This window comes from Typopeltis vanoorti, chromosome 11, assembly GCF_054136105.1.
Source record: "Typopeltis vanoorti isolate ZY-2024b chromosome 11, IOZ_Tvanoo_1.0, whole genome shotgun sequence".
Classification (NCBI taxonomy): Eukaryota; Metazoa; Arthropoda; class Arachnida; order Uropygi; family Thelyphonidae; genus Typopeltis; species Typopeltis vanoorti.
In genome coordinates, this window is record NC_143559.1 from 121,249,477 (window position 1) to 121,262,739 (window position 13,263).

General features: G+C 34.3%; 1 protein-coding gene across 3 annotated transcripts in view; it reads left to right on the forward strand.

Moving 5' to 3' along the window:
• The window catches only part of Nos (Nitric oxide synthase), a 271,860-nt gene that overhangs the window by 178,126 nt on the left and 80,471 nt on the right, over positions 1–13,263 (forward strand). For all 3 annotated transcript variants that reach the window (XM_090400097.1, XM_090400099.1, XM_090400100.1), the window contains 4 exons: positions 8,232–8,406; positions 8,494–8,595; positions 10,606–10,800; positions 11,157–11,257. In XM_090400097.1, the coding sequence (XP_090256223.1) occupies positions 8,232–8,406; positions 8,494–8,595; positions 10,606–10,800; positions 11,157–11,257 (573 nt within the window). The remainder of the gene's footprint in view (positions 1–8,231; positions 8,407–8,493; positions 8,596–10,605; positions 10,801–11,156; positions 11,258–13,263) is intronic.

The following is a 13,263-nucleotide window of genomic DNA, read 5'->3' on the forward strand; positions in this document are numbered from 1 at the left end:
AGGACAGTGTAGGGATAATGTGTTACTGAGCAATTAAAGCTCTGATCATGGCAGGAGGGTAACAGCAGTAGCCGAACCTCAGTTAAACTTCATTGGTTCAGCATTGCCATCCGTTACCCTATATGGGCATCTCATATAAAATCAATCACCGCATCTCACGGTCGATTGATTCTTTCCCTTCTCCTCTTCATCCTCCTTAGGGATGAAGTTAAACTTCATTGGTTCAGCATTGCCATCCGTTACCCTATATGGGCATCTCATATAAAATCAATCGACCGCCTCTCACGGTCGATTGATTCTTTCCCTTCTCCTCTTCATCCTCCTTAGTGCTCCCTTAGGGCAAAACCTAAGAGAGCGAACTCATTAACCCAGGATAACAGCAACAGCCGAACCTCAGTTAAACTTCATTGGTTCAGCATTGCCATCCGTTACCCTATATATGGGCATCTCATATAAAATCAATCGACCGCCTCTCACGGTCGATTGATTCTTTCCCTTCTCCTCTTCATCCTCCTGTTAATGCTCTGCAATCTACTATAAATGTTATATGAGTAAATAAATGGTGTACTTACACATCTCCTTAAAATATTTAAAAATTCTTAATTTTTGAAAAATTTTATAAACTATATTTCATTATAATTTATTTCTCTATTTTATGTCTAACTGATTATTTTTATTGCATAGACTGATGTGTTACTTATATTTCTTCCTAATGAAAGACAATTGTTTCGTTTCTAAAATGGACGTTATGTAGGTAGCTTGAACCGCTTTTGCCACGAGTTGTCCAGTACATGTGATAATCCAGAGTTATACATATTGGGAGTTAGTTTCAACAACAGTAGTTCAAGCGAAGCTCCTACTATAATAATTCGTTCTTTCCTAGGTAGCTCAGGACAGGAGGGGCTGGAGGTCAGGGATAGCGCGAGACATAAACAAAAATAAGAAAGTCAGAAAAGGAAGTTATAAGTTAGAATTGGAGGATTGGTAATAAGATCATTCTTTCTCTTTCTGGAGTCATCAGATCCGGAGATTAAAGAGATTAAAGAGGAAGAAGTGTTTTGATCTAATTACAAGAGCTTGTAGGCTGTATCTCTTTTTTTTTTTTTTCAGTATGAAAAACAGAAGCTTTTCTCTCTCCAATAACTAAATTTTCCGGAATCACGAACCACCCAATATTAGGTTAGATGCTTCTTTTTTTCTTTGTTCCTTTATTACTGTTGCTAAGGCTTGGAAATATTAGCCACTGATGACCTTTAAATAATATCATCACCACTGGTAGTCAATCAGAGATAGCTGGGCTGTGACGATCACTAATTATAAGCCACTGTCGATGAAGAGATTGGCAAGCAAGTGCTACCATCTCTTGGCACTTAACCCTAACAAGATATGTTACTGTCTAAATTCGTGTGGATTCTACAGTCGCTTTTCTTGAGTTTCCGGGATTAAAAACATGCTTGCCAGTGCCAGAGATTGACTAACTCGGGAACCGTTCGAAGATAGGCTTAGAAAAAGTTCCTCCAGTCGGCGACTAGACATGAACTGAAATCTATCTTCGGGCGGCTTAGCGCAAAAGATGCAAGCGTGACTTCCACTTAGTTTTCTTATAAATATGTAAATGGTCCAGATAATCCAAAATGGCTGAAAATAATTTGTTCGTGAATCAGTAGTTCTATTTAAAATAATATTACAATAAAGCGACAAATAATAGTGTTAAATATCAAGATTTAATAGTTGTTTTTGTCACTAGGTGGAAAATAAGTCACTAAAGGAACGTAAATGATAAATGATAGTTCTTATAGTTCTTATAAGAACTGGGCGATGGACTGAGTCCTTGACTCTTTATCCCGTCATCTGAATGAAGTGAATCTGTGTGGATGAAGTGTTATCGAGCTAAGAGGCTCTAGTCATGGCTAAGTAACGGCAATAGCCGAGCCTCAGTTAAAACTTCATTGGCTACAGCATTGCCATTTGTTACCCTGGAAGTCCTAAAAAGGACTTTTTTTCTTACCTCCTGATAAATGATATTATAATTAGTTGTTACTTTGTACATTTCATATATAAGATGCATTTAGCATTCAAAATTTAAATCATCGCTATGAAGTTTTACTCACTTCAAATATCAAAATGTAATTTTGTTTTGTTGATTGAATATGCTGTCCATCATTCTTTTCATTACATTTATTTATTATTATAATTTGAACTTAAAATCATCGATGAATATAATAAACAAGAGCTCTAACAATGAACCTTGAAATATTCTGTTCTAAGCCATCTAGCTCTTAGAAGATTCCTCTTTCATCTAAGAAATATTTCTTCCTGTCTATCGATCAATTTCTCACCCATTTCACCAATCCTTATTCGGCGCACTTTAATCATCGATTTTTATGTGAAACTACACGCACCTAGGCTTCACTTATTCTATGGTCTAAGATTACAAAAGATGGTCGATCCCCTCTCCCCTCCAAAACAAAGTTAGTCATTTAACCATCTACCTTATTTCTTCCAAATCTGGTAGAATGAAAATATTCGATGCGAAGATTACACGAAAAAAATTAATATCTTTCAGGGTAGCTTACAACGTCCTGGCATTGATTAGCAAGAGGCATTTTTCTCCATCCTCCTGGCAATCTTTGATAACCTACTAACTCTATCAAAACTACTCGAGAATTCTTAAGAGGATCTCTTCACTCTTCCTCTTATTGGAAAATTTAGGACGTGAACGATGCTCTGAAAACCCAAGAGGGGGATTTTCCTTGCGTATATTGCCCCTGGATTTGGACTTTTCTCTTAAATTTTCACTGAATTGCTCATAAAAATCAGAAATGTTCCTTTTGGGTGTATTTTTTTTTCTTTTGCATCTGGAAACTTCTGCTTCCCTGATCTAGCTTAAAAAGGGTTTCTATTATCTTCTACTTCTTATTTGCGATTCTGTAAAGACTGGTAATTCTTTTCTCATTCTACCTGCACAACGATATTCGGAAAATGTGGATTGTTCACATACTAGTCCATCATTTATGCAATTTCTGGGGTAAATTAATCTTATATGTTATTTATTGTTATATACCGTAATGTATTTGTTTCCACTCCTTTCACAAGTTGTTTAACGTAGGTTTGCAGCTCCTCGGTATTTTTAACGTATTCATATTTTCGTCAGTAAGAGAGAGAAAGATTAAGAATAACACGATAAAGAGTCTAGTCTCTATATATTTGAGTCTAGTCTATGAGAAAGTGACTGGAGTGCAATCTATGATGTGGAAGTTAATCTACAGTATTGATGCCCCATCAGTAGACAGTTGTGTGCGTAATAAAGTGGTTGCATGCTTCTGAAATCATCAAACATTCTTAGAGAGGTTTCTCACCATCCCATCTGCGAAAACAGTATTCTGATGTTAAAGATATTTGGGTTTTTATAGTGTTAAGAGTTGTACAGGTGAATGGTGTTTTGAAATTCAGGCAGATAATTTAAAGGAAGTAGAAATTAAAATATTAAAAGCATCGAAAAACGACCGACACATCAATTTTGTAATTTTATTATTTATAAAAAAATTATTTAGAAATTTTAAAGGTGTATTATTTTTTAAGAATTTTTTGAATTTTTAAAAATTTATGATAAAAAATTAGCTTAATTTTCATATTAATTTTTATTTTTAAATTAGTATTTTAAAATTTTTGAGTTTTTTTCTTCTTTTTAATAGACAAACTAAAACATTGTTTTGAAAGTTCGAAGAGGGGGGGCGGAAAAGTTCTGATTAAACACCGAGAACAAAAATGGTATTAAAGCAACTGATATTACCATAAAAAAGAACTTATCTTAAAATCCTTTAACCTCTATGTTTTATCAAATTGCCACAATTTGTTCTTTTCTTTTGGCATATATAAGAAGAGTTGCTTTAATATCGCTTTTGTTCTAGGTTTTATCAGAACTTTTCATCCCCTCCCCCTCTCGTAGATATTGTCTTTAGCAATGCGTCAAAATTAGATTGTTCAGTATATTTCAAAGCAATTTGTTTTTTTTTTTGAAGGAAGAACTTCCGCTTTCTTTGAACAATTAAAATCTTTGCGACCAGAGAAGCTATTAGTACGTTTTTTTTTTTTTTTTTGGCTTGATCAGTGAAGCAAGAATGCTTTTCATATTCCCCTTTATCTGTAAAATAAAATGTATGGTGGGGTGTTATTGAGCTACAAGCTCTGGTCATGGCGGATTAACGGCATTAGCCGAGTTTCAGTTAAAACTTCATTGGCTACCCTGTATTATGTGCGGGGTTACCTCTCCCAAAACTCGTGAGATCCCCCCAACAATGAGCGACCCGAAGGATCATATAACTCAGCAGTAGTTCCGCTCAGTAACAGGCTCACCTCTTTACCGAGAAGAACTCTCAGCGTTGGCTCTACCCGGTGACAGACTCACCCCACCACCGAGCAGAGCCTCTCATATCTCATCTGAGGGGTAACAGCAATAGGTGTTACCCCTCAGTTAACTTCATGGGCTACAGCATTGCCATCCGTTCACTTGACATTGCAAATGTCAAGTGAACCTCGTGTTTATTAATAAAAAATGAATAAAAATAAAAAGTTTATTCTCTTGACATTTTGTTCTATATTCAACTCAGTAAATTAAAAATTTACCACATTTGCTATCGTTATTTATAGTATATTTGTAGGAGCTTCTGTCAGGCTTATTTTAAAGAAATAAAATGATTATAGTAGGTTTTAAAAACCATATCCAAGCTTAGATACATCGGATAAGAATCTGATGTAAATGAGAAACATATTTTCAAGGACTTTTGGTGCCGGTTTAAAATCAATATGATGACTCATATGACTCCTGATGCTTGTAAGTTGCTTCAGGATATATGAATGGCATCTGAAAGAAATCTGGCCCGAAGCTAGACAACATTATACAGAATAATATGAACAGCATCAAGAAAGTCGAGCAAACAAACTGGATTTGAGCGAGATGAAAAAATGTCGACAGGTTGCTAAATTAAGTAAGAAACACCGAATCTGGTTGTCCTTGTTGTTAGCGTATCCATTCTTCAATAATTCAAAATCACATAAGATGCAATTCTGAAGTCCTTTATATATTATTATTATAAACATACAAACGATTGTTTTAATACTGACCATTTACAAATAGTGTTAATAACGACGGAAACCTCAATAGAAATCAGGGTACCATTCTAAACAGTTCGTGGAAAAACCTGATCCTCTCTCTAAATCCATCTGAACTACAGCTAGCCAGTAATCACATTACACGTTTACAACAAACACGCATGCGTGATAATGAATAAGAACAATAAGTCCCTTCAGTCTCTGTCATGCAAACGTGTAACCTTAGCTACTAGTTTGATTACAAAGTTTTTATGTTCCTTTCAATTTGCATTTACTAGTTTTTATGTTTTTTTATGCTTAAACGCCTTGAAAAAAGCTAGACAGTTTGCTAGCGAAACTGGTAGGCTATAATGTAAGATGTTTATAAATGGTCAGTATTAAAACAATAGTTCGCATAAAAGATATATTTCGGTGATTACACCACATTTTTTTTTATTATTCAATTATACAAAATACTGAAATAATAGTTCCCGACAAGTTTCGTAAATCGTAAATCGTAAATCGTAGGATTTACATCTTCAGGGGGTAAATAGTATAACTTAAAGTTTAAACAAGAGAATTAATAAATACAAATCATAACCGTCTGGCTATTCATAACTCAAATAACAGAATGCAGATATATAACGTTATTGACGTTGAACAATACTGGACGATGTCACGTGTTCTTGTTCTCGTTCATATAGTCCGAGCTCAGATTGAGGTAGATTTTTTTATTAGAGCTGACCACACTTGATGGAGAATTAAACCTTGATTTTTATTGCATTGGGTTGGGTGTTTTAGCATATTAGCAGCTTCTTTAAATTTTCTTATATAACTGTTGTTTTCTATGTATGACATCGTCGTTTCTTGCCAGAGTACATTGTGTCCAGTGGAAGTGGTATGGAAAGCAAGACTACTTTTTTGTTCTCTTTTGTATTGTACGTCTTTTTGGTGTTCAGCCATGCGTATTTCTCCAGATCTTCCTGTCTGTCCTACGTAGCAAATCCCGCAAGAGCAATGGATTTTGTAGAATCCTGGTTTTTTAAGAGGATGAGGAGGTGGTTTTGGTGGATGTAGGAATCTTGAGATTTTTTCCATAGGAAGGAAGGCTACTTTTATGTTGTGTTTGTTCATTAATTTGGCTAGCTTATCTGTAACATTTTTATATAAGGAAGCGAGATTGCGTTTTTGTAATCCTGTTTTATTGTGTTGTTAGTTGGAGGCATTTTAAGAATTCTCTTGATGGTTTTTGTTTCATACCCATTCTGTTGGAAGATTTGTGTTAAGTATTTTAGTTCTTCATTACATCTTTCTTGTGTGCTGGAGATATTGTATGCGCTGTCTCGAAGAGTTTTAATTAAGCTTATTTTTTGTGAAGGATGGTGGTGTGAGGTTGCATTTAGAAATCTTCCAGTGTTTGTCGGCTTCTTATGTACTGAGAAGGAGAGTTTATTTTCTTCATTAACTTCTAATAGAATATCCAGAAAATGAAGTTTTTTATTTTCTTCTTGTTCTAAAGTGAATTTTATGGTGTTGTGCAAATTGTTGAGATAATCTTTGAAATTGATAAGTTCATCTGTTGTTCCATTGAATATGATGAAAATATCGTCCACATAGCGTAGCCATATTTTTGGTTTTTTATGGCAATTCTTGAGAGCATTGTTTTCAAATTTTTCCATAAATAGGTTTGCTAATACTTGTGATAATGATGAACCCATAGCCAATCCTTCTTTTTGTTCCCAGATTCTGTCTTGATAGGTGAAAAAAGTATTGTTTATACAATGTTTAAAAAGATTTAAGATGTCCGGAGGGAAGAGGTCTTCTAGGAGATTCAAAATGTCTTGCCTCGGGACGTTTGTAAACAAGCTGATAATGTCTAGACTTGCTAAGATGTCTGTTGGACCAATATGTATATCTTTCACTTTTTATGAAATGGTTACTATTTTTTATGAAGGAAGATGTTTTTCCTATATGTTGTGAGATCATGTTGATGAGGTATTTCGCCAAGTTTGAAGTCGGTGAAGTCTACGCCTGCAATAGTTTGTATGCTTAATTATTGTATGTTTATTTATGAAACGACCAAATATGTTTAATTTATATTATTATTATATTAAAATTTAAAAGGTGTGAAAAATTTTTAATATTTAAGACTTGAAATATTTATGAATACAGTTACTTAAATATTTCAAGTGAATGAGCACATTTAAACTATTATTTAGAGAATGTTCATATTTAATAAAAATAAGAGAATATTTAGCTTTTTTTATGAAAAACCACTTGAATTAAGAACAGGATTCAAGAGTAATAAATGCATAAATTTATACTGTCCTACAGAACCACAATACTTAAATATTATTTGCACGCCGTTTAAGTTAGATTATTATTATTATTATTATTATTATTATTATTATTATTATTATTATTATTATTATTATTATTATTATTCCTGATACCTCCAAGGAGTCCGAAAACTCATCGCAGGAGGATACCTACAACTGTCTCAACCACTACACCGAACCTCTACTACGAATCATCTCCATCAACGCCATCTACCGCCCACCACAACTAGTATTTTTTGTCTGTAAATTGCGTGTGTTCTGAATAATATAAATAAAGATATAAATAAAGTTAGTATAATATTTTAAATAAAGGCTTCACAAATGTTAGAGAAAAGCTGAATATAATTTATTACTTCTGTATATTTCTCTCAACGTCATGAGCTTCATTCAGAGAGAAGGCAGAACTGGTAATAACATTTAAATTCTGAATAGAAGAACGACTCAAAGAGCATGCGTGAATTATCACGTGTCTCGGTAGCAGCTGTCAATAGGAATAAGCACAATATATTAGAGTTCAGAGATGTGGGAACATGTATAATTAATTTATTAAAATTATTAATAATTATTCTTATTAAGAAAATATTAATTACATAACAATAATTCTAATTAAGATTAGAAGATAAATCCGTAACTTTTCAATAGCATCTAAAGAATATATTTGATCTAATAATTGTATTTGTTTAGCTGGCTTTCAGCAGACTCTGTCAATTATACTATAAATAGATCTATCTCGCCGTAAGCCATTAATTTTGCGATGATAGTCAGTAGTATCCATATTATACCTTCTGTTTTCCGTTTAAGGTATTCGTGGTTCAAAAACCTGGGTTTGCAGTGGTACGGGTTACCCGCTGTGTCCAATATGCTTTTCGATGTAGGCGGTATCGAGTTTCCAGCCGCACCATTCAACGGATGGTATATGGTAACCGAAATAGCAGCTCGCGATCTTTGTGATCCTCATCGATTTAATATCTTAGAGGTGAGCTGCAAATAATGTCACTGTTATGAATACGACCATCCTGTAACCGACAATAGTTCATTTATCATTTTATTTTTTATTTTTTAGGAAGTTGCACTGCGACTGGGCTTGGATACCAGAGCGTCCTCTACTTTGTGGAAAGACCGAGCTGTGGTTGAAATCAATTTTGCAGTTCTCTATAGTTTTCAGGTGGGTAGGCAGCGCCATCTCACCGTAACCGAAAGCATTATTTTAATTATTTAGTATTTGTTATTTTTGTATTTATTGTTTAATTATTAAGTATTTTGCTGATGTCTATATGAGACAAAACTGAAATTCATATATTTACACTTATATGAAATAGGCCGAGGAAATTTGGAGAATTAATAAACATCTATAAATATTTATTTATAGAATTTCAGACTAACTTTTTATTCTGTTCAAAAAAAAGAGGGAAATATTCTATCTTGTCGTCAGGATGGTTGCCAAGCAACAGTATTAGACTGCATCTCGTGCCGGACTATTATAATACCAAGGGCATTGAGGTCTGCTGCTGTCACCAGCTGTGTGACGTCACTGGGAACAATGATAATCTCTGGTTGCATTTGCTCTGATGGTCGTTGGATTGATCTGATTAGCATAACAGAACATTAAATCCCATCTGCGTGTTATGCACAGCATTTTCAACAACAAATGAAATCGCCAAAAAACTACTGCTCAAATGCGCACCTCGCCTGAATTCCTGAAGGGAGTTGTTTGGAACGTCGGCTCACAAGCACTGATGAAAAGTGTTTTAAGAGTAATTTTATGCTATTGTATGGCGTCTTGAGTGTACAAAATATGGACGAAGTGAAAAAGATAATGTAAACAGGAATAATTCTCGGCTTACAAACATATTTTGTTACCTCTAAAATACTCTGCAGCGTGAAGAAGAAAAAAACTGAATGACACCCACCCACACTGCTTTTAATTTTCTCTTTCTTTCATTATTCCTTTCTCCATTGAATGAATTCTTTTTCTTAGTATTCAATATTTGTTTCTCTCTGTATTTGTCCCTCTCTCTCTCTCTCTCTCTCTGTCTTATATATCAGATTATGTATATGCGATGTGGATAATGCGACACCTCAATTGTCAATGTTCTTGTGTCCTAGCAGCTTGTTTTAGCCGACAGGATTGGAAGTCAGTGACGCCATCTGCCAGTACACTCTCTGTGATGGGTCCGACGTATTATGCTTTCTGATATGCTCCTTTCAGGTCAATGTTATATGGCGCTGCCATTTGATCAATTGTGGACAGTTTGTTAAACGCCATGGTTCATGTAACCTCGTAAGTTAGACATGATAAGCTATCTTCGGCTACAGGACCTCCGTTTGTTGGATATTTTCTGGTTGTCAGACCATAGTTGACACCTTCTATACACTTGTATATAAAGGTCCAACAGGACAACAGTTTCCGTGATATTTACACTACAGTATCTGTCGCCAATTATTAAACCTTGCTCAGAGTCTGCTGAGATTACGATGTTGACAATTGTAGCATTGTATTGCGCGCGTGCTCTTTAGGGTAGGCTAAGACAGAAAGGTAATCTTCTCGCACATTTTCCACTCCCTGTGGGCTCCTCATGCATGTGAAGACGATGTCTGACGCCAATTATTATCTGTCGTCCCTCATAGAGGGATGCATTCACTGCTATGAACCAAATATTCTGGTAATATATTTTGTAGTGCGAACTTTTATGAATCAAATATCCAATAAATTAAAGAAAGAACATTTTCCAGTATTTGGCTAGTGTGGGAAGAACCTTCCTAAGGGGATTTTCAAGAGAAGATGAGTTAGCAAGTCGCATGCGGTTTTAGGCATGGTTTTTCCTTTGGTTTTGCATCCCTCAATATAGATAAATCAGATAGAATACACTCAATTAATAGACAAATTTTCTCGTTCTGTTTATCAAAACATCGCATATTAATCAACAGATTTAAAACTGTCATAAAATATTTTTCCATTTAATATGTTGTTGAAATTTCGATTTGCTAACATCAAGTTTCAATGTCCCCCCCCCCCTTCTCCGTCAGTCTTTACGGTAATCTCTCCAAGATAAAAGCTCCCCTTCACTTACAAGTAATTAACATAATTAATGACCTGTAATCCTTTTATCAGCTTAAGCATTATGTATCTGTTATGAGATGAGATGATGTGATTATTGCGCCATCTATATTACAGAAAGAAAATGTGACCATAGTGGATCATCACTCGGCATCTGAATCATTCATGAAACATTGGGAAAACGAGCACAGACTGCGAGGTGGGTGTCCAGCTGACTGGGTGTGGATAGTTCCGCCCATCAGTGGAAGTCTGACACCTGTTTTCCATCAGGAGATGCTATATTATAGCTTAAAACCAAGTTATTGCTACCAGGTAATGTGTTTCCACGTTAACTACTTCATTTATATCTTTCCCACTAGGGGATATATGTAGAAATATTATTCCCTGTTTTAGCCATTAGTATTAGAAAAATATATATATATATATATATATATAGAAATATAAATATTATTTATTATTCCCTGTTTTAGCCATTAGCATTATGTGAATCTTCTACCCTAAGCAAAGTTTATCCTATACATTTAATATAAAAATTGGTGTGTTTTATTTATAACTTGTTTTTTTACTAAATTTCATTTAAAAACCAATTTTTGATATATTTTAAGCATATAATTTTAGTTTAAAATATATTATATAAGAAAATAATACTTTGTCTGGATAATTTTTAGGATCCCCCTTGGAAAACTCATATTTGGGAAAAAGATAGAGAAACAGCCGGAAATGGTCCAAGAACGCCCTCTAGAAAATTTAGATTCAAGGAAGTTGCCAGGCAAGTTGTAGAAATGGATATTAAAAACAATAATGCCAACAAACGTTGCTATTTGTTGACATGCTAACTGTCATTTTTAACAGATTAATATAAAGAAACGTACAATTTATTTATATTAATCTGTTAAAAATGACAGTTAGCATGTCACCAAATGAAGAATTGTTTTTGAAATAATGTGTTTCTGCTATGTGTTAATGCACTTAGCAGAATTCTTTGACCATCACTTTGTAAACTCAATAGAAATACTCATCAAATCATGCCTAGTACAATTGCAATCTATCACACTGCATGCTTTTCATCGTCAAACTCGAATTGAAAGATAATCTATAGCAGTCAAATATCAAAATCGGTCCATGAGTCAACATCAAATCAAACTAACCGATCTTAGAACACATTTTGGTCAATTACATCCAATACATTTGAAACATGAATGGAATATTCGATATGGGTATTATTTCACGTAGAACATAAAAGGCAATTATCACTCCTCTTTACAAACAAACAGGGTGGAAGAAATCACATATAAAGCTACAGGCTTTGGCAATTCATCTGTCATCCCAAAAATTAAAAAAATAATAAAAATAAATAAATAAATAATAATAATAATGCATACCAGATTAAAAATTACGTACAGAAATAAGATCATGAAAATGTTCCTCTCGTCCTAGACAGGATAGACAATCCATATTTCTCAAACAGCCGGATACGTTCCATTCTTCCGATGCACTATAAGGAATGAGATAGGAAAACCTTTTTGGGGGTCATTTTTTAAGCGAAACCAGAGTACGTCGAATTTTGGCGCAGGGTTAAAAGGTGTTCTTTCTTATGAAAGAAATCTGGTTTTTAGCAGAATCGACTTTAGAAATATATATTGAAATAAATACAAGTCAGGTTTAGGATACCATCTCATAACTAGCATGCAGTGAGAATGCACTCAACCTCAACAATAACGAGAAATTGAGACTAACTGCCTACAGGTTATCAAAAAAGGCTAGGAATGAACGAATTTTGCTATTCTAAGCCATTATAAAGTGGAACAGTACAATGAATAATTACTATTCTATATCCTTCTCAGCATAGCAGCTTGCCTTGGGCTTATCTTTAAGACTTTTTTCCCCACTTGTGCTTTTGTGCTGTCCCTCTGTCTGCACATGTCTTTCGTGTCTATCAAACAGCCACTTTTCTTATTCTTGTTACCAGCTTATTATTCCACCGTAATTTAGACAATAACTTACAATGCAATCATTTGTCAAAGACATTTGCAAATTTCAGTGATATTTCTGCGTATTCGTTGCTTTTATCCAGCTAAATTGTCATTTTGTAATTGTAGAATTCCACTGGATGCCGGCGATGGTTAGTTGAACAGATAGTGTACCCGATCACCAACCAACAAGTTGCGGGTTCAAATCCCATCTTAGGCATGGCTGGTTTTGATAGAGTTGGGTTTCCAGATTATGTAAAAAATAAATAATTAACACATAAAAATAAGTTAACAGTTTTAGTCATTTGGCACTGGACTAATGTAAGATTCAAAATAAACAACTGTGTCCCAAGTACTTTTCTCTTTGTCCTTCCATTAACAAACAAGCGTACTGGTACACTCCAATGCTGAATAATACAATATTATCCAATCTCTTTAATTCCTCCATTTTGTCCACTTTCATATTCTCTCATTTGTTGTATTCATCAGGTATTATTTCATTTTCTCCTAGATGGTGGTGTTAGACTGAAGGAACGGTTGTTCATTATTTCTGCTAATTCCTTCTATTTTGGTCATTTTTGCATAATCTTCATCCATCGATTCACCTCGATGACTCCACGGAAGTGCTTGGAACTGATTCTTATATGTGAATCCATCAGTTCTTCTCTCATTATCCCATTTTTATTCCTTACTGTACTCCCTGAATTTCCGAAATTAAGGGGCCTGCTTCCCTTAACGAATGTGAGATCTTTAGGGGGTGGGGACACTAAGTAAATATTAAATAATAATAATTCACTTAAAATAA